The sequence below is a fragment of the Gopherus evgoodei genome, chromosome 6, assembly GCF_007399415.2.
Source record: "Gopherus evgoodei ecotype Sinaloan lineage chromosome 6, rGopEvg1_v1.p, whole genome shotgun sequence".
Lineage (NCBI taxonomy): Eukaryota > Metazoa > Chordata > Testudines > Testudinidae > Gopherus > Gopherus evgoodei.
Genome location: NC_044327.1, coordinates 91,499,699 through 91,521,341, shown reverse-complemented (window position 1 = coordinate 91,521,341; position 21,643 = coordinate 91,499,699). Strand labels below are relative to the sequence as shown.

The following is a 21,643-nucleotide window of genomic DNA, read 5'->3' as shown; positions in this document are numbered from 1 at the left end:
TATGTTCTGCTTTGTAGGTGGGTGCTACAAATATAAGTCACATGTTAACACCGAGAGGCCAAGTCTATGCTGAGCTAACCGTCTCTCACCTATCTCCAGGGGAGTTTTTGCTGGTAACTGGTTCTGGGTCAGAGCTCCATGATCTGAGGTAAGTGTGTATATAGATACATCTGTGAGGAATGCCTTATTCTGTGAATTGTTCCATTGGAATCAGTGGGAATACTTGCGTATTTATGAACTAAACTTGAATAAGGGTGGCAAAAGCGGGTCAATGTATTTATTTGCAAAGAACTTCAATAGCCTTGTTTTGTCCCCCAACTATGCCTTGGGATTTCTTAAGAAAACTTATCTGACTATATACTGTAAGATTTGAATACAGCCTTCTTTATTTATTTTGTGAACTTTTTGAGAGACTTTGTTGTTAAGAGTTAAGACTGAACTTTTCACTAACAATTTAAATAATCTGAGGAATCTACAGTGTATGATTATGTCAGGAATGTGTATCTGTTTTAAGAGAGATCTCACTGTGTTTACTGCTTGCTCTTCTTTGTTGCCTTTGTGGTTACACACATTCTGAATCTAAAGGCATATCCATTTTAAGTCCTATGATGCTTTCAACCCTCTATTCTGGGACCACTGTTTCCCCTTTTAAAACCTCTCCTTCTCTAGCTCTGTACTAAACTGCCTCAATTATTGCACTTATCCTACATATAAGAAAACGTATTTTACACCTATTATTAACCTGCCTTTGTGATGAAATATGCACTGCAATTGGGTCTCAAGAGGGTTGAGGGGGCCTGGAAAGAATCATACTCATAAAATTCCTTCCTTTCCTGTGTTTTTCTGTAGACTCAGGGATCAGAGAGGAAAGGGTAGAGGGCCTGCCAGACACAGCTGCTTCATATAGTGAGGAAGAAATGGAAGAAGGGGGAAGTAGACAGGGGCCTTGGCTACACTTGAGAGGTTCAGCGCTGTTGGTGGCTTTATAGCGCTGTAACTCACTCCCCGTCCACACTGGCAAGGCACATACAGACTGTATCTCCGTGGCTACAGCGCTGCTTGTACTCTACCTCCCTGAGAGGAATAAAGAGTATAGCGCTGCTGCGCCAGTGTAAACAGTGAATAATCTTCCTACGCTGTAACTGACCTCCAGAAGCTTCCCATAATCCTTTTAAATGAAGGTCCTGCCCTTTGTTTTGTTGTGAACTCCAGGCTCCCAGAGCTGCTTATCAAAAAAACAAACACAGCTACTGTTTGCTGTGAATGAGCAGAGGCGGGGGGGGGGGAGGCTCCATTTGGAACAACTACAGCTAGTGTTTGCTTGAAGAGGGGGGAGAGAGGAGGCTTGAGGAGAGAAGCAGCCCTGCGGGCGGGTGGGGGCGGGTCCGCTGTTTGCTGTGAATGAGCAGAGGCGGGGGGGCTCGCTTTGGAATGCCTACAGCTAGTGTTTGCTTGAAGAGAGGGGGAGAGAGGGGGCTTGAGGAGAGAAGCAGCCCTGCGGGCGGGCTGGGGGGGGTCCATTTCGGAGCGGCTGCTTATCTGGTCTGTGAGGAAAAAAACAAACCCGAGAGAAGGGTGGGGGAGGGAGTCGGAACTTGCAAGCAGGGTGCTGACGCAATGTCAGCTCCAAAAATCCACTCACTCTCTCCCCTACAGTCCCTGTCACACTCCACCCCACCCCACCCCACCCCTTTTGAAAAGCACATTGTAGCCACTTGAACACTGGGATAGCTGCCCATAATGCACCGCTCCCAGTGCCGCTGCAGACGCTGCAAATGCAGCCACGGCAGTGCGCTGGTAGCTGTCAGTGTGAACAGACTGCAGCGCTTTCCTTACTCAGCTGTACAAAGACAGGTTTAACTCCCAGCGCTGTACAGCTGTAAGTGTAGCCATACCCAGGGGAAGAGACTGCCCTGAAAACAAGAGAATGTGGGTTGTGCTGTTCAAAGCAAATAGGCTTTCTGGTTATTTTGGGACTATTTGTGCCCCAGAAGGGAAGAACTGGGTCTGGAAGAGAGAATCTGATGAAATGTGGTACAAGAAGTAGATCCAGAATCTCCTTTTAGTTGTTGCTGCTCAGTAGTAAGAACAGCAGCCTTACTGCTCCAGCTATTATCATAGCAGTGGAAGCAACAAAAGCAAGAGCAGAAGGCTCTTGTCTGCAAAGCAACAGCAGCAGCAGTAGCAGTTTCAGAAGTTCCTCATTTGCATGAACACTTTATTCTTTTTATGGCTTCCACAGGTCATGATGGTGGACTTGCTGAGCACTAGGCCCTCTTTCACACTGCCCTGACTATCCTCAGGCTCAGTCAGGTTGGTGTGGAGCTCCCCTCCCTGGGAATAGGACTTAGGATTTGGCCCATCATAATTAGTAATAAATAAATGTTAGTAATTGCCAGGTTAATGGGTTAAAGCAGATAGTTTGGTCAATATTTCTGGCGGCTGCCTCATACTCATGACTTCCATATTGTTTGTCTTCTGAAGCGCTGCTGAATACTTATATGGTAAGCTATTTGGGCTCTTCATTTGTCTGTGTGTACATTGCCTAGCACAGTAGAGCGCCAGTCTTTGGTTGGGGCCTCGAGGCACTATCACAAGATACACAAGTTTTAATTATCATCACCGTACAGAACACTTACTTTGAATGTTACAATAAATCTATGAACTATGGCCCCAGGAACAAATGCTAAAATAATTACCTTGAATGAGAATGTTAATAAAACTCTTGTCCTTCACTTGTAGATGGATAGAAGAGGAGGCACTGAAGGGTGGATACAATGTTGAGATTAAAAACATTACAGATGAGATGGGAGTACTTGGCATAGCAGGTCCATTTGCACGAAAGGTTCTCCAGAAACTGACCATTGAGGATCTTAGCGATTCTGCATTTAAATTTCTTCAGTCCAGACATATTAAACTTTCTGATATTGCTGCTACTGCTATTAGGATATCCTATTCAGGTAAGAGGTAGGGAAAACAGACTATCAAAATAATCGGACAGCCAGGAAAACAACTGGTATGACTAAAATTATGTTGAGAAATGAAACTGATTATGTGTTTGAAATTATAAACAAACATAAGTGAGAGAGAAACGGTACATTGATTGTCAAACATTTTCTGGTCAGGAACTAAGATTTCCAAGATCTTTCAGACTCCACAGTGTATTTTTCTTTTTTTACAGAACTAAAGGCCAGTTTCGAAAACTGTGATCTTTGGCAGGAAACCAGTGTTAAGGAATGATTCTGAATTACTACTAAATTAGTATCTGTAAAATGCCTTGAAAACAGAAAGTATAGGTGCTAAGTTTTTATTATTTCCCCTTTTTTCTATGCCAGTCACTTTTTATTTTAATTTGTCTCTATGTGCATCTCTGCCATACTGGGCCAAATTCAGAGCTCAGTCCGAGGCAGTCCATGTTGGTGTAACTGACATCTTCCAGTTTATGTATTACACCAGTGTAGACTTAGACTTGAGTGATTTACCAATTGATAATTTATATGTTCCTTAAACATCATCTCTGATTTTGGCCTTCTTTCCTGTCCTCTTCTTACTGAATCGTTTATTTCCCAGGTTTGGATCATCAATTTAAATTAAAGTAATAGTGCCATAGTTTATGTACTGAGGTACAATTCTTTCAGGAGCTCCTGTGGGGAAGGGAAATTTCTGCACTCTCTTTCTAGTGAGTTCTGTGTAATAGGGAAATTTAGCCCTAATTTTCATAGCACTTCTCTCTGGAGTAATAATGCTAGCATTAAATATATTGGGATTATTTAATTCTAGATTTGATTAGTCTGTTAACTTTGGTTTTATAACAGGTGAACTGGGTTGGGAACTCTACCACAGAAAAGAAGATTCTGCAACTCTGTACAATGTTATCATGGAAGCAGGCCAGGAAGAAGGAATCGATGACTTTGGAACTTATGCTCTGAATGCCTTAAGGCTGGAAAAAGCTTTCCGGGCCTGGGGAGCAGAGGTTTGAAAACAGTTACTTTTACCATTTGATTTTTTTTTATACATGTTTTAGTTGCAGCTAGTGTGACCAAGTTCCTCCTCTACCTTGGTGGGTCCTGCACTTATTGGCAGATTTTCTCACCTCAGTTATCTTCCCCACAGTCTGGATCAACTCCTCCTGTGTCTGATCAGGAGTTGGGAGGTTTAGGGGGAACCCGGGCCTGCCCTCTACTCTGGGTTCCAGCCCAGGGCCCTGTGGATTGCAGCTGTCTATAGTGCCTCTTGTAACAGCTGCATGACAGCTACAACTCCCTGGACTACTTCCCCGTGGCCTCCTCCAAACACCTTCTTTATCCTCACCACAAGACCTTCCTCCTGGTCTCTGATAACATTTGTACTCCTTAGTCCTCCAGCAGCACACCCTCTCACTCTCAGCTCCTTGTGCCTCTTGCTCCCCGCTTCTCACGCACACTTCCTCTCCTCTGGCTCCCCCTCACCAGACTGGAGTGAGCTCCTTTTTAAACCCAGGTGCCCTGATTAGCCTGCCTTGATTGGCTGCAGGTGATCTAATCAGCCTGTTTGCTTTAATTGGTTCTAGCAGGTTCCTGATTACTCTAGTGCAGCCCCTGCTCTGGTCACTCAGGGAACAGAAAACTACTCATTCAGTGACCAGTATATTTGCCCTCTACCAGACCCCTGTATCCCACTGGTCTGGGTCTGTCACATATCCCTCCCCCCTGCTCAACACCAAGGGGTTGGGCAGCTTGGGAAGCCAGACAGTGCACACGTGACAAGCCATCGGCATTGCCGTGACGGCTCCCTGCTCTGTGTTGCACACGGAACTGGAAAGGTTGGAGGGATAAGAACCACCTGGTCACCCTTGTGTTCTTCTCCTTGTTCCGCTGCATCCATTGAAGAGGGGCATGGTCAGTCACGAGGACAAATCTGCGCCCAAGCAAGTAGTAGCGCAATGCTTCCATGGCCCATTTTATGGCGAGGCACTCTCTCTCCACCACTGCATATTTTTGTTCCCTCGGAAGGAGTTTCCTACTAAGGTGGAGAATTGGGTGTTCGTCTTCCCCGACCATCTGTGATAGAACAGCCCCCAATCCTACTTCCGATGCATCTGTCTGCAGGATAAATTCCTTGGAGAAATCAGGGGCTATCAGTACAGGGTTACTGCAGAGGACAGTCCGTAGGTCTGTGAATGCTTCCTCTGCTGCGTCAGACCATCTCACCAGATCAGGTCCACGGGCTTTCACTAGGTCTGTCAAGGGGCTTGCCCTTGTGGCAAAGCGGGGGATAAATTGTCGGTAATACCTCACTACTCCTAGGAATGCCCGGACTTGTTTCTTGCGATGCGGTTGGGGCCAATTTTGGATGGCTTCCAACTTGTTCACTTGGGGTTTTACCTGACCTTTTCCCACAATGTAGCCAAGATATTTGGCCTCTGTAAACCCTACAGCGCACTTGGCAGGATTTGCTGTAAGGCCAGCTTGCCTGAAGGTATCAAGGACTGCCTCCACCTTCTCTAGGTAGGTTTCCCAGTCTGGGGTATGAATGACCACATCGTCCAAGTAGGCAGCAGCATAACTGTCATGTGGGTGTAATAGCTTGTCCATGAGGCGCTGGAAAGTAGGTGGGGCCCCATGTAGTCCAAAAGGGAGGATAGTATATTGAAAAAGACCCTCTGGTGTAGAGAACACAGTCTTTTCCTTTGCGTCTTCCGCAAGGGGAATCTTCCAGTACCCCTTTGTCAAGTCTAGAGTAGTCAAATACCAGGCATTACCCAGACGGTCCACTAGCTCATCTATGCGAGCTATGGGGTATGCATCAAACTGGGATACTTCGTTTGGTCGCCAGAAGTCGTTGCAAAACCTTGTGGTGTCATCAGGTTTGGGCACCAGCACAATTGGGCTGGACCATTGACTGTGGGATTCTTCAATGATCCCCAACTCCAGCATTTTTTTTACTTCTGCTTTTATTTCCTCCCTTTTGGCCGCTAGCACCCAATAGGGCCTCATTGTTATTCTGGCCCCAGGATTCGTGATGATGTGGTGATATGTCTCGGTTGTTCGACCCGGTTTTGTTGAGAACACATCTTGGTTCCGGAAGATCATCTCAGACACCTCATTCTTCTGGTCTGGTGTTAAATCAGGAGACACTCTCACCTGTTTGGAAAGCTTGTTTTCCTGGGTTAGGTCTTTTTGGACAGTTATGCACACCTCTTGTGCATGCCAGGTTTTCAGAAGGTTGATGTGATAAATCTGTTCTTGTTTTCAGCGTCCTGGCTGCCACACCTTGTAGGTTACTCCCCCCACGGGTTCAGCCACCTCATAGGGTCCCTGCCATTGGGCCAGAAGCTTGCTTTCTGCCATGGGTACCAACGCCATCACCCGATCGGAACTGTCGGACTTTTGCCTGGGCGCTTGTAATGGGTTCTCTGGGCCTCCTGTGCCTTTTCCAAATATTCCCGTACAATAGGGGTGACCCGGGCTATCCAGTCTCGCATCTGTATTACATGTTCTATTATATTTCTCCCCTCATTGGGTTCCTTTTCCCAGATCTCTTTGGCAATATCTAGTATGCCACGGGGGTGACACCTGTATAATAACTTGAAGGGGGAAAAACCCAGCTGAGGCCTGAGGTACCTCCCGGATAGCAAACATAAGATAGGGTAGTAGGGTGTCCCAATCCTTCCCGTCCTGACTTACCTCCTTCCATATCATAGTCTTGAGGGTTCGGTTAAACCTTTCTACCAACCCATCAATCTGCGGATGGTAGACTGAAGTTCTCAGGGTATGTATATGGAGCAGCCTACAGAGGTCCTTCATTAGTTTTGACATAAATGGGGTTCCTTGGTCTGTTAATATCTCCTTTGGTAGCCCCACTTGGGCAAAGATCCCCACCAGCTCTTTGGTTATCATTTTAGAGGCTGTGTTCCGCATGGGGATGGCTTCTGGGTAACGAGTAGCATAGTCCAAAACAACAAGTATATATTGGTGGCCCCGAGCTGTCTTCTCCAGGGGTCCCACTAGGTCCATGGCTATTCACTCAGAGGGGACTTCTGTTATGGGAAGGGGTACTAAAGGTGCCGTCAGGTGGAGACGGGGACTGTGCAGCTGACACTCTGGGCAGGATGCACAGTACCTCCACACTTCTTCATGTACTCCGGGCCAGAAGAACCGTCGTAGGACTCATGCCAGGGTCTTCTCTACCCCCAAGTGCCCCCCAAAAAGATGACTATGAGCAAGATTTAATACAGCGTTCTGGTGTTTTTGAGGTATTAAGATCTGCTGTACCTTCTGCCCCTGTACTGGTGCCACCCGGTATAAGAGATTCTTCTTCATTATGAAGTAGGGTCCTGGTCCCTGAGTTTTCCCTTCCACGGGGACCCCATCTATTTCAGTCACTTCCTTTCTAATGTTGTCGTACCTTGGGTCTTCAGCCTGGTCCCGTCCAAAATTTCCTCTTCCGGGGTTACTCTGCCCAGGATCTAGGGGCCCAGTCTCTGTTGCCTCTACTGGTTCAGAAGCATTAGAGTGGGGGTCAGACTCGAGTGCTTCTCCCTCCTGGGTGGCCTCCTTTTCTTCTGCTCGGGTCCGCCTACCTACGAGAGCGACCCTCTGGCTTTGGGTCAGTATTCGGGTTCCCAAGGCCTTAGCTGCCCTCCTTTCCTTTTTCGACTTTCTACCCTGTCTGAGAATGGAAAATAAATCTGGGGATATTTCAGAGAACACTGGGGGTTGACAGTCTACTGTGGATGCCTCACTAACTTCAGGGTTCCCCTCTTTCTCCAATTCTCCTACTGGGAGTAAGTCTCCAAACCCTGGGAAGTCCCTCCCTGTGAGCACCGGGTATGGGAGTTTAGGGACTATGCCTGCTGCTACCTCAGTAGTGTTCCCCTGAATCTCGATTTTTACTGGGATAGTGGGGTAATAACCAGCTGTCCCATGGACTCATGTTATCCCCGTACGCTTAGCCCATGGCAGCTGACTGCAGTTCATGAGCTTCCCCAAGACAAGCGTGATAGCACTCCCTGAATCAACCAGTGCTGTGGTCTCTACCCCATTTAGCTTTACTGGTCTGGTGTACATATTTTGAGTTAGTGAGACCCCCACATGGTGGATTAGGGAGCATAAGTCTGCCCAGTTCCCCAGGTTACACTGCATAGGCTCCTCAGCATTGGGACACTGTGCAGCTATATGTCCCCACTCCCTGCAGGCATAACATCTGTATGGGGCCTTGGGCATTCCCCGGTCTCTTGGTTTGGACAGTCTAACTTCACAATCCTCTTCTCTCTCAGTCCTCCGACTCTTTGTGGCTTCTGGTGGGCCTTCAGCTCCTCTCTTTTTCCACCTGTGATCTCCTGGTTGCCCAGTCATCTGAGCTCTAGGGCTTGGTGCCGCTAGTTTAACCCAGGGTGCCTCTTCCTTAACTGGTCGGGTCAGCTCCCTTGCTGTTCTTCGCCACTCTACCAGTGCAACAACCTCATCATAGGTGGAGGGTTCTTTCTGGCTTACCCAAGCATGAAGGTCTGGCGGTAGTCCCCTCATGTATCGGTCGATGACCAGAACCACTAGTATCTCTTTCGGACTCCAAGATTCCGTTCGCAACCACTTTTGTGCGAGATGGATGAGGTCATACAATTGGGACCGCGGGGTTTTGTTTTCCTGGTACCTCCACTCATGATACCGCTGGGCCTGCAGTTGTTACCCCAGATCTGGCCAGGATCTCTACTTTCAGCTGGGGGTAGTCTGCTGCAGCCTTTTCAGGCAGATCATAGTAGGCCTTCTGGACCTCCCCACAGAGGAATGGGGCAAGGATGCCAGACCACTGATCTCGAGGCAGGCCTCCCTTAGGGCTGTCCTCTCAAAGGCCAGAAGGTATGCCTCTACATCATCCTCCCGCGTCATTTTCTGCAGCTAGTGGCTGGCCCGTATGATCTGCATCTCATCATGGCCACGGTTCAGCTCTGTAAGGGTATTTGCCTGGTTTACCAGTTACCGCCACAGAGCTTGAGAAGCCTGGTCCATCAGCAGGCGATTAGTCTCCTGCTGCAGCCGCACTGCCTCCTGTTGGGTGCCTGCCTGAACACGGGTAGCCTCCTGCTGGGCTGCTGTAGCTTGTATCAGTGCCCGCACTAAGTCATCCATTGTGGTAGAAAAAAAACAACACTCTCTCTCTTTTTTTTTTTTTAAATCACCCTCCTTCTTCTGCCGCGCTGTGCACACCAGATCCCACCCCTGACACCAGTTGTGACAAAGTTCCTCCTCTAGCTTGGTGGGTCCTGCACTTATTGACAGATTTTCTCATCTCAGTGATCTTCCCCACAGTCTGGATCAATTCCTCCTGTGTCTGATCAGAAGTTGGGAGGTTTAGGGGGAACCCGGGCCTGCCCTCTATTCCGGGTTCCAGCCCAGGATTGCAGCTGTCTATAGTGCCTCTTGTAACAGCTGCATGACAGCTACAACTCCCTGGGCTACTTCCCCATGGCCTCCTCCAAACACCTTCTTTATCCTCACCACAGGACCTTCCTCCTGGTGTCTGATAACGCTTGTACTCCTTAGTCCTCCAGCAGCACACCCTCTCACTCTCAGCTCCTTGTACCTCTTGCTCCCAGCTTCTCACACGCACTTCCTCTCCTCTGGCTCCACCTCACCAGACTGGAGTGAGCTCCTTTTTAAACCCAGGTGCCCTGATTAGCCTGCCTTGATTGGCTGCAGGTGATCTAATCAGCCTGTCTGCCTTAACTGCTTCTAGCAGGTTCCTGATTACTCTAGTGCAGCCCCTGCTCTGGTCACTCAGGGAACAGAAGCCTGCTTCTCCTGAGGCTGGTAGTGTATTTCCCTTCTACCGCTCTGCTGTAGAGGAAGGAGGGAGAGGGCTGCTGCTACTGCTGTTCCTGCTGGGCGCTGGGCCCTCGCTGCTGCTGCTTCTGCTGCTGTTCCTGCTCCTGCTGCTCCTCTGGCTGGGCTAGACACCACCACCCATCCCTGTCTCTGCTATCTGCTTACTGGCTGGCTAGGGGATTCCCCCCCCTCGGTTGCTGCTGTTACTCCACCTACAGCCCTTGAGCGGGATGGGCTGCTGGCCTGCTTCCCAGAGAGGAGGGGAGTGAGGGACCCCAGCTCTTGTTGCTGAGGACACCATCTGAGTGGGGTACCTCCTGCGTGGAGACCAGACCATCACCACCTGGAGCTGCTGTGGCTGTTGCTGGGGAGCTCTTAGTGCCCGGAGGAGGAGAGGAAGGAGAAGAGGACTACCCGCTGCTGGAGACAGTATGAAGACCACTGTGGAGGGGGCTTTTCTGGGCTGAGTCTTTTTCAAACTGTGCTCTTGTGGTGGGGGTTTGGACTGTGTCCGCTGGGGTACCGGGGGTGTGGCGTGGAGCCTGTCCCCAGTCCATCCGTGTCCCCCTTCGCCCCCACCACCATCGTTGCCCCCTCCACCACCCCCGCTAGCTGTTTTCCTTCTGCTTTGGACTCCTGCCTCTGGGACTGAGCTGCTCGCCTGGCTCACCACGCCCACTTCCACCATTTGGGCCTGCAGCAGCAGCAGCCAACCATTGACTTTTTGGCACAAGTGCCTGTGGGTGCACCACCTCCCCCCTCATACTGGACTGACCCCCTCCCTTTGCCACATTTGTCCACCCCACCTATTTCCCTCTGCTGCCTGATAGTTCTGCCCCGGCCCTGTAGCTGTCCCCGTAGTCCCTCTACCCCAATCTCAGCTCGCCCTTTCCCCCCACCCTGTGCTCCCCCAGCCCTGATCGGTTCCCCCCCATGCGCCCACGCCCCCTCTCAGGCGCTTGTGCCCTTCCCCATTTGGTTTCCCCTTGTTCACTGCACTTCCCCCTCTGCCGTTGCCCCCCCGCTCCCCTAGTGCAACTGGAGGAGCCGGAACCCCCCTCTGCGTTGGTGCCCTGCAACAATCCCACCCTTAGTCCTTGGTTGCTCCCTACGCCCCTTTAGCCTTCCCCTTCTGGTGCCCTCCTCCCCTGCCTGCAGCCTAGCGGGGAAGAGTGGCCGCCTCCTCTCCTTCCCCTCCCCTCGCTGTTTGTCCCCCTCCCCGCTCTCGTTATGGCGGGGGATGCGGCGGGGGAGACCCCTCGCGATGCTCCCACTACCCCTCCTCCACCTGCCCCTGTGTCCACTGCCCAAGCCTCTACCTCGACCGCCGCTTCCGATCCACCTACCACCGCCCCTGCTGGGGCACCGGCGGCGGTGAGTACTGGGGAGACCTCCGTTGCTGCCACTTCTCTCGCCCCTTCTGATTCGGGGGGAGCCCCCCCAGCCGGTGGGAAGGGTCGGGGTGGGAAGAAGGGTAAGGGCCCCGCTAGAAAGGCCAGGCCCTCCATGGCGGAGACTGCCCCCGCTGCCGCAGCCCCGCTACCGGCTGCGGCATCCCTCCCCGCTATTCCCTCCACCAGCTCTGCAGATGTCCCTCCCTCGGCCCCCAGGGCGTACGCCCAGGTGGCGGCGGCCCCCCCGCCTGCTGCTGCTCCTCCGACCGCTGCTTCTGCCAACATCTACAGCGGCCGGGGCCCCTTTCCCACTTTGACCAGGAAGCACGGCGTCCGTTGCCTCCTGGTGCCCGCCTCGCCCCACGTGGAGACCTACGTGCGGGCGTTGGCGAGGGTAGTGGGGCCCACGGCCATCGTGGCGGCCTCCAAAATGTACGGGGAGGTGGTCTTCTTCCTGGCATCGGAGGCCGCTGGCCAGGAGGCGGTAGAGACAGGCCTGGCGGTGGGGGGCGTGTTCGTCCCCCTGGAGCCGTTGGAAGACCTGGGGGTCCGCCTGATCTTGACCTCTGTCCCTCCCTTCCTGCCCAATGCCGCCCTGCTTCCCGCCCTTTCTGCCCTGGGACGCCCCATCTCCGTCATCAGCCCTCTGCCCTTGGGCTGCAAGGACCCCGCCCTCCGTCATGTTCTCTCGTTCTGCCGGCAATTGCAGTTCAACTGCCGCCGGCAGCGCTTGGCGGAGAGGTGCTCGAGGGGTCCTTTCTGGTCCCTTACCAGGGAGCCCACTACCGGGTGCATTACTCAACGGGGGAGGCCCGGTGCTATCTCTGCCGGGCGATGGGGCACGTCCAGAGGGACTGTCCCTTGGCCCAGCACGGAGGAGCGTCCGGGACCCCCGAGCCCCGGCAAGGTGCCGGCCCTGTCATCGCTGGTCCCCCTGGCTGCCCGGCCCCCGAAGCTGCCCCTCCTCCTCCTTCTCGGTCCACCTCTGTGGAGGAGGGTGTGGCGGGGCTACCGCCAGACATGGGAGAGGGCTCATCCCAGGGGGAATCCTCCCCGGTTTCTGCTGTCCCATCACTGCCTCCCCGAGTCCCTGAGCCATTGCCCTTGCCCCCCGAGCCGACCCCTGTTAGCCAGTCCCCGGCTGATGCCATGGAGGGCTGGTCCTTAGTGCAGGGGAAGCAGGGCAAGCGGAAGGCTCGAGTTTCCTTACATCCTTTGGATTCGGAGGCCCCCCGGGAGAGCAGGAAGGGGAGCGCCGATGTTGAGTCTTCCGCCTTGTCCCCATATGACTCCCAGTTTGTGGTGCCAGCTGGGGATGCTGTGGCACCACCGGAAGGTGACACCACCCCTCCTCCAGGGTCCCTTCCCGTGGAAGCCCCCGAGGGAGCTTCTCTCGCCCTCTTCCCACTTGTCGCATCTGGGAGCGCCGCGGTGGGTATCGCCCCGGGTGCTGGCGGGGAGGGCCCGGGGGTGGTTGCCGGTGATCTCTCTCCCATCTACGAGGAGATCGAGGCCCTGGGTTTGACCCCGGTCATGCAGGGGGAGGACGACCCTCTGCCGGTGGGCCTCGATCTGGGCGACCTCCCCACGGCCCCCCTGTCCCTGAGTTCCTTTCCCCTAACCGCTGCATCTGCTCCCACCTTTGAGGGTCCCCTGGAATCTTCCATCGACCTGGCTGTGGGTGGCACTCTGTTGATGGCCACCGAGCCCCTTGGGGCGACAGCCAGTGCCCCGCTGCCGAGACCCGCTTCCCAGGGGGTGTCCCTCTTGGGTGTGGAGGACCCGCCCTCCTTCCTCAGCGGGGACCCCATTGACCAACATCTCTCTCTGGATGCCGAGGCTGCCGCACGTGCTACAGTGGCTGAGCCCGGCATCGTTAGGGGTCCCCTTCCCACTTCCCAGATCCTTGAGCCTGGCCAGGAGGAGCCACCGTCTGGCAGCTCGAATATGGAGGCTCCGGATCCTGCCTCTACCTCCTTCCCGGATTCTCTCCCTGATCCCCGCCCTATTCCTGTTGGCTCTGTCCTTGTCTCCCCCACCTCCTGTGATGCCGGTGCCGCCCCTGGGAATACCCCCCAGGGAGCGAGTTCACTAGTTTCTTCCTGTCCTGACCCCCCAGGGGCTGCTGTTCTCCTTCCGCCACGCCTTCTTGAATCTGGTAGTGGGGCGGGTCACATAGCGGCCCATCTGCTGCCACGTTGGGGGTCTGCCCCCTGCCTGCCCGCCTCGGTGGGCCACAGGGCTGTGACGGGGGCCCCACTGGGGGACAGTCATCGATCAGTGACCCCACCCCCCCATGTGCTGAGGGAGGAGCTGCAGGAGTTCCTTGAGGACGTCCGTGGCTCCTGGAACAAAGTCCATCTTGCGCTCCAGCGGTGGGGGGATTTCCATCAGGTCCTCCGAGCCACGAGGGCCCTCATGGGGGAGGGTAAGAGGAACGGGAAGCAGGCCGCTGCGGCCTACCGGCGGGTCCGTGTCTTCCGTGACTCTTTATTCACCTTCGGGGTAGGTCACGGATTGCTGCATGGCCTGCCGGAGGCCGTGGGCGTGTCTGCTGGCGAGGATCCCCCCAGCCCTCCTCATGGCGCTGATCGTCCTTGCCACCTTGAACACCCGGGGCTGTAGGATGGATCTCCGCAGGAGCCAGGTGCTCTCCTTCCTCCGGGGGGGAGGTACTCTGTGGTTTTCCTGCAGGAGACCCATACGGATCCGGCCGCTGAAGCTAGCTGGCGGCTGGAATGGGGGGGATGGGGCCTACTTTAGCCACTTCTCGGTCTGCGCAGCTGGAGTGGCAACCCTGTTCTCCCCCAACCTATGGCCCGAGGTGCTGGGGGTCGCCGAGGCTGTGCCGGGTCGCCTGCTGCACCTCCGGGTCCGCATGGAGGGGCTTGTGGTTAATCTCGTCAACGTTTACGCCCCTACGTCGGGCCCGGAGAGGCTGCGTTTTTATCAGCAGGCGTCCGCCTTCCTCGGCTCCCTGGATCCTCGTGAGTGCCTGGTCCTGGGAGGGGACCCTCGAGGAATGGGACCGCTCGGGGACCGAGCAGTGCCTGGCCGCCACGGACGTCCTCCGGGAGATCGTCGAACGCCACTCCCTGGTGGACGTCTGGCGCGACCACCACCCGGACGACGTCTCGATGTTCACCTTCGTCCTGGTGGAGGCCCATCAGTTGCGCCACTCCCGGCTGGACCGTATTTACCTGTCATGTTTCCACCTTTCACGGGCCCACTCCTCCAGCATTCGGCCGGCCCCCTTTTTGGATCACCACCTTGCCACCGTGACGGCCTCTCTCTGTGCAGAGAGGCCGGGGCCGGCCTATTGGCACTTTAATAATAGTTTGCTGGAGAATGCGGGCTTCGTGGTGTCCTTCCGGGAGTAATGGCTGGCCTGGCGAGGGCAGAGGCGCGCCTTTTCCTTGGCGCGACGGTGGTGGGATGTGGGGAAGGTGCGTGCCCGGCTCTTCTGCCGTGACTACACTCGGGGCGCCAGCCGACGGAGGGATGCGGCGATAGGGCAGTTGGAGCGGGAGTTCTTGGAGCTGGAGAGGCGTCTGGCTGCCAGCCCCGAGGATCCATCCCTCTGCGGAGCGTGCCGGGAGAAGCGGGAGGAGCTCCGGGCCCTTGAAGACCATCAGGCCCGGGGTGCTTTTGTTCAATCCCGCATCCACCTCCTTCGGGAGATGGATCGCGGCTCCCGCTTCTTCTACGCCCTGGAGAAAAGGAGGGGGGCCAAGAAGCACGTCACCTGCCTCCTGGCGGAGGATGGCACCCCCCTCACGGATCCGGCGGAGATGTGCCAAAGGGTCAGGGCCTTCTACGCCACTCTTTTCTCCCCGGATCCGACTGATCCTAACGCTTGCAGAGTGCTCTGGGATGGGCTCCCGACGGTCAGCACGGGTGGCCAGGACTGGCTAGGGTTGCCTCTTGCTTTGGCCAAGTTCTCGGAAGCCCTCCGTCGCATACCCACCAATAAATCTCCGAGTATAGATGGGCTGACCGTGGAGTTCTACCGCGTGTTCTGGGACGTTCTCGGCCCAGACCTGATCACTGTCTGGGCTGAGTCTTTGCAGAGCGAGTCCTCCCTCTCTCGTGCAGGCGAGCCGTACTCGCCTTATTGCTGAAGAGGGGAGACCTCCGCGACTTACGGAATTGGCGTCCCATCTCGCTCCTCAGCGCGACTGCAAAATCGTTGCAAAGGCCATCTCGATGTGACTAGGGTCCGTGCTGGCGGACGTGGTCCATCCAGACCAGACCTACACCGTCCTGGGCCTCACAATCTTTGATATATTGTATCTGGTCCGGGACCTTCTGGAATTAGGGTGTAGGGATGGTCTGTCGTTCTCCCTCTTGTCCCTGGATCAGGAGAAGGCATTCGACAGGGTGGATCACGGGTATCTCCTGAGCACTCTGCGAGCGTTCGGCTTCGGACCCCAGTTTGTGGGTTTTCTCCAGGTGCTGTACACTTCTGCAGAGTGTCTGTTCAGGCTCAACTGGACCCTGACCGAGCTAGTCAGCTTCAGGTGGGGAGTACGGCAGGGATGCCCCCTCGCGGGGCAGCTGTACGCTCTGGCGATCGAGCTCTTCCTCTGTCTCCTCTGCAGGAGGTTGACGGAGTTGGTGCTTTGGGAGCCAGAGCTGCGGCTGGTCCTGTCGGCATACGCCGACGATGTGCTCCTCGTGGTCCAGGACCCGGGCGACTTAGCGCGGGTGGAGGCTTGCCAGGCTGTGTACTCGGCGGCCTCTTCTGCCCGGGTCAACTAGGTCAAGAGCTCTGGCCTGGTGGTCGGGGACGGATGGCAGGTGAGCTCCCTCCCACCCACGCTTCAGGCCATCTGGTGGAGCGCAGGTCCGCTGCTCTATCTCGGCATTTACTTTTCTGCCACGCATCCGTCTCCACCGGAGAACTGGCATGGTTTGGAGGGCAGGGTGATGGAGCGGCTCCTGAAATGGACGGGACTACTCCGGTGCCTCTCCCTTCGAGGGAGGGCACTGGTGCTTAATCAACTGGTCCTGTCCATGCTCTGGTACCTGCTAAAACCCTGGTCCCGGCCCTGGATTTCCTGACCAACCTCCGGATGGCGATTCTAGAGTTCTTTTGGCCAGGAATGCACTGGGTCTCTGCAGGGGTCCTCCACTTGCCCCTGGAGGAGGTGGAGTAGGGCCTGAAGTGCCTACCCACTCAAGTCCATGTCTTCCACCTCCAGGCCCTGCAGAGGCTCCTGTATGGTGCAGGTAGTCCCGGCGTGGAGTGTATTGGTGCATGCCTTCCTCCGCCGCTTCCGAGGGCTCCGATGCGACCGGTAGCTCTTATACCTTCATCCGAGAGGTCTTCCGTGAGACCTCTCCGGGCTGCTGGTCTTCTACCAAGACCTCCTCCGGACCTGGAAGCTCTTTTCAACGACCAGGTCCATGGTGGCCACCATGGGGGTTGATCTCCTCGCGGAGCCTCTGCTACACAACCTCCAGCTTCGTGTGCAGGTGGCGGAGTCCCCCGCGGTGCCCCAGAGGCTGGTCTTGGTGGGAGTCACCAGGGTTGGAGACCTCCTGGACTACGACCGGGGAGACTGGCTGGATCCCCTGACGCTCGCTCAGCGCATGGGGCTCTCCAGCCCTCATACTCCCCGGCGCATACTTCAGGGGGTGAAGGCCGCTTTACAGTGCGCTGCTTGGGCCTACCTCGACCAGGTCCTGCGAGAGGGCACGCCCCACCCACCCTCCACCCCTGGCCCCGTGGACATTTTTATCGCATCCCTGCCCCGTGGACCCAATCAGCCCCCCACCCTTTCAGTGGAGCCGGCTGCACGCTCGTGCTCCACACTCTTCACTACCTTACCCTCGCGTCCCGCCCCGATACCAAATGGCGGGACCTCCTGCCACCTCTCGAGGGCGAGAAGCCCTGGTGGGCCAGCTTACACTCTGCCTTGGTCCCGAGGCCTGCCGGGGATGTCAGTTGGCGGCTCCTTCACAGGGCCATGAGCACGGGCGTGTACTTGGCGCGGTTCACCCCATTCCCAACATCTGCCCTTTTTGTGGCATTAAAGAGACCCTGGCGCAAATTCATTTAGAGTGCACCAGATTGCAGCTCCTGTTCCGTCTCCTCTTGAATATCTTATTGCATTTTTGGTTGCACTTTTCCCCTCACCTTTTTATCTACGCACTCCTCATCCATGGCCCCACAAAGTCGTGGAATCTCCTATCAACCTCCTCTTGGCCCTGGCCAAACTAGCCATCTATAAAACCAGGGAGAAGGAGGTTGGCCGACAGGATTTCCTGCGACTGTGGGGCCTATTTCTGCTCCTCCGTCCGTTCACGCATCTGGGCAGAGTTCCTCTGGGCGGCGTCAACTGGCTCCCTTGATGCCTTCGAGGAACAGTGGGCGTTATCTGGGGTTCTTTGCTCGGTGTCCCCATTAGGTTCCCTTTGTTTAGCCCTATGACCTCACTCCCGATCCTGTTTTTTCATTAGTTGTCCCACAGAATCATTTGGTGTCACAGACCTGTGGATCCTCCCCTTAGGCTGGGGGGAGGTCCTTTAGAAGTGAGCGGGCTTTGCCCGCCCACCTCCTGGATGCCAATAGGACCAGATTCCTGTACCCTACTGGTCTGGGTCTGTCACACTAGATAGAAAGAATTACATTTTCTTCTGGGTTTCTCAATCTGCAATGGAGAAAAATTAGATGGATTTTATTTCAGTCAGGGAAAGCTACTATTACGACGAGCTGTGTCTTTCCCAGGTAAAAATAACTATTATACTCATTATATTTCTGGCAGAGAAACATCTATTTTGGATAAAAACAACGAGGAGTCCTGTGGCACCTTAAAGACTAACATTTATTTGGGCATAAGCTTTTGTGGGTAAAGAACCCACATCTGAAGAAGTGGGTTCTTTACCCACGAAAGCTTATGCCCAAATAAAACTGTTAGTTTTTAAGTGCCACTGGACTCCTCATTGTTTTTGTGGATACAGACTAACATGGCTACCCCCTGATACTTGACATCTATTTTGGATGCACCTTCTTTGTTCATGCTTGTGTTGATTTCATTATATTTTGACAAGATGTCTCATTTTTTACTGAGCTGTAGTTTTATTTTGTATCTTAAAAGATGCTACATTTTGTATTATGGATAGCATTAGGTACTCTGCTTAAAATTACACACATGCAGCTCTCAGTGAATTGCACTTGGCTAACAGAAGAATTTGACCCATTATACATAAAAAATAAAAAGGATTAAATGGAAAACTAGAAACAAAAGAAGTGAAAACAATGGGAGAACCTGTGGGGCCATCACTTACGGATTAAATATTTATTTTTCTAACAGATGAACTGTGACACTAATCCTCTGGAAGCTGGACTGGACTATTTTATCAAGTTGAACAAGGTATATCTGTATTATTTTTAAAGTTATGTTATCTGGAAGGTTCTTTACATAAATGTTTTAAAAGAAAAAACAATTTTCTGTGCATTGCAAATACATAGAAAAAGGGGTGTTACACTAAAGTACAGTAACACCTCACTTAAAGTCGTCCCAGTTAACGTTGTTTCGTTGTTACATTGCTGATCAGTTAGGGAACATACTCGTTTAAAGTTGTGCAATGCTCCCTTCAAACGTCGTTTGGCAGCAGCCTGCTTTCTCCACTGCTTGCAGGAAGAGCAGCCCGTTGCAGCTAGTTGATGGGGGCTTGGAACCAGGGTGGATCGGCAGCCCTGCATCAGCTCCCCACTCCCCTAAGTTCCCTGTGCAGCAGCTGCCCAGCAGGCTATCAATTGCCAGCAGTTCAGCTGTCCCTCCCCCCACTGCCATGTGCTGCTCCTGTGCTCTGCCTTGGAGATGCTCCCTGAGACTCATGCTTGCTGTGCAGGGGGAGGGAAGGAAGAGAGAGGCTGTCAGGATGTCCCCCTCCCCCCTGCTCCTGCACCCCACTTACCCCATCTTCCATAGAGCAGAGGGGACACATGAAAGGGCTCAGGATGGAGGGAGCTTGCTGGCAGCAGCTGCAGTCTCAGCAAGCTGATCTAATTAACAAGGCAGTGTACTTAAAAATAGGGTCAGCATACTTAAAGGGGAAATGCGCATCTCTCTCTCACACACACATGGTATGTGTCTCTGTCTGCAATGCTGTCTCCCCTCCCTCCATTCCTGCTGCCTTGTAGAGTGTGAGAGTTAACCCTTGAGGGCTCAGCCAATTGCTAGTTCATCATTTAGCAGTAAGGCATTCCCTGGGAAATATCCCACCCTCTGACTCCTCCACCTCAACCAAGCTTCACAATTATCATCACTATGTACCAGTATAGTCGCATTTTTCAGGAACATAACTACAACGTTAAGTGAGGAGTTACTGTAATGCCTTTATTATGTGTAGCTTTGTTGCAAAAAAGATTTCACATTTTTCTCCACGTTTGTTTTTGCCAAAATTAAATATTAGATCAAACAGTAGTAAATGTACCATCTATGTACGTACAAATACAAGTATGTACGTCTTTTTAACATATTAAAATAATAGCATTTTCAGTAGATTGGATATTTAAGGACCCTCGAGGCACGTATCATTTTTAAAGAAGACTAATGTACTAATTGCTCTGCTACATTTGTTTTAGAGAGAACCAGAAATGTTTCAATCTTCTATTATTTTATGAGTTGTTCAGTGCAGCAGTATTCTTTCTGCTCTGGTGCTATATTTATTCTGATATAGTAAATATTATCATGAGCAATAAATATTTCAAAAGAATTGCTCAATGTGAATTTGATGAATTAAATACAGTAAGCTAAATTAGTGTTAGCGTAAAACTTAGTTATAAAGCCATTTAAGAGATTGCATCAGCAAAATGGATTGCTGCATAATTCGAAACGTAGGGAGTGGGACTGGGCTTAGGGCATAATATTGGTTGTATTTAAATATAAACGGCAGGAATTAACACAAGTTTATACTTCTCTTTACTGACATAATTTTTTTGTGATAATTTATTGGCAAATTTTATACTGCATCAAACTTTATGTTCAAAATAATAGATTTAATTACTGCTTTTAATGGGCCTTTCAAACTATCTAACAATTAAAGGGTTAGTATCTAGTATAGGTTAGACTCTGCTTTGAATTATATCAGGTGAGTCCATTAATTCTGATTGAGTCACCCTAGCTTTAAATTGGTGCAAATGAAATCAGAATTTGGCACAACATGCCAATTGTATCTACCCTAGTTATACAGATAATAGATCAATATTTTTCTTGTGGTTACAGTTTGCAATCGTATTGAAGTCTACAGAATTTCTCCAGATGTACACTGATGCAAATTATCATCCAAGAGCCTGAAATATATATGCAAAGAGGTTTAATAATTATTAGAGTTTATTTCTGAAGTAATAGTTAATTTTCTTTTAAGCAGTAAGACAGAATAGACAGTTCATTAAAAGAGCACTGCGGTCAAGTGTTGCTATCTAAAGGAGAGGTTCAGTGATAGCCATAAAATTATAAAGTCCAGTTTGTACAGAAAAAAAATTGACAGAACATTGTTTTTATTTAGCAGTGCATATAGTGGGCATGACAGTGACATCTGAAGGTTCCAGTTGTATCCAGTTTTAAAGCCATTTTATCACAAAATATATCTCAGGTTTCACAGGGTGTAATATTCAAGTTCACAGATGGTAGCAAGAATAACCTAGTACTCAGTTCCAGGGTTAAAGCCCCTGCTTTACTTTCAGCTGTAAACACCTTGTCGGTGCCATCTCCTCTCAGTGCAAACATGATGAGTTTGTGCCAAAGCCTCCCTGGGGATGCGCATCCTCTGATGTCGGCAGGCACGTCTGTAGTACATTGTGACAATGCATCCAATTGTATCTGGGATCTCTGACAGTCCACCAAAATTGCAACTTGGATTGTTGCAGTTCTTCACAGGCATGGTCATCAGGTCGCTGTCTCACACGAAATGGACCGTTTTGGTATATCAATCACAGGACAAACAGAAGCAAGGCTGATCTATCACAGTCATCATGAGGTGGAAGATTCTTTATTTCTGTATTATGATGGCCCCAAGCATTTATATGGGGTAGCGTACTACTGCGAGGCGAGGCCAAGTCCTCCCTGACAATCTGGAAGTCCATGTCTCCTCATTTACTTACTGCACGTCTTAAACATCAGCATGGTTACCTCACTGTTATAGTAGTCTATGTGCCAACAGAGGAATCTGACTCAGTTAAAGATCATTTCTATGATCAATTGGAACATCTAGTATGCACAGTCCCTGCACATGAAAATCTCATGATCGTGGGTGACATAAATGCAGTCACTGGCTCCCTGTGAACTGTATTTGAACAGGTCATTATGGTTCATGGTTCAAGCAGTGATGTGTACACCAAATGTCATGGATCTCTCATGATGGCATCACTCAGAAGGAGTTGGATCACATAATTACATGCGATAGGCATCTCTTCGCCTCCTATAGAGTATATCG

General features: G+C 52.2%; 1 protein-coding gene across 1 annotated transcript in view; it reads left to right on the top strand.

Moving 5' to 3' along the window:
* The window catches only part of DMGDH (dimethylglycine dehydrogenase), a 104,684-nt gene that overhangs the window by 59,805 nt on the left and 23,236 nt on the right, over positions 1-21,643 (top strand). The window contains 4 exon segments of the mRNA XM_030566263.1: positions 18-148; positions 2,743-2,960; positions 3,816-3,973; positions 18,517-18,576. Of these exon segments, the coding sequence (XP_030422123.1) occupies positions 18-148; positions 2,743-2,960; positions 3,816-3,973; positions 18,517-18,576 (567 nt within the window).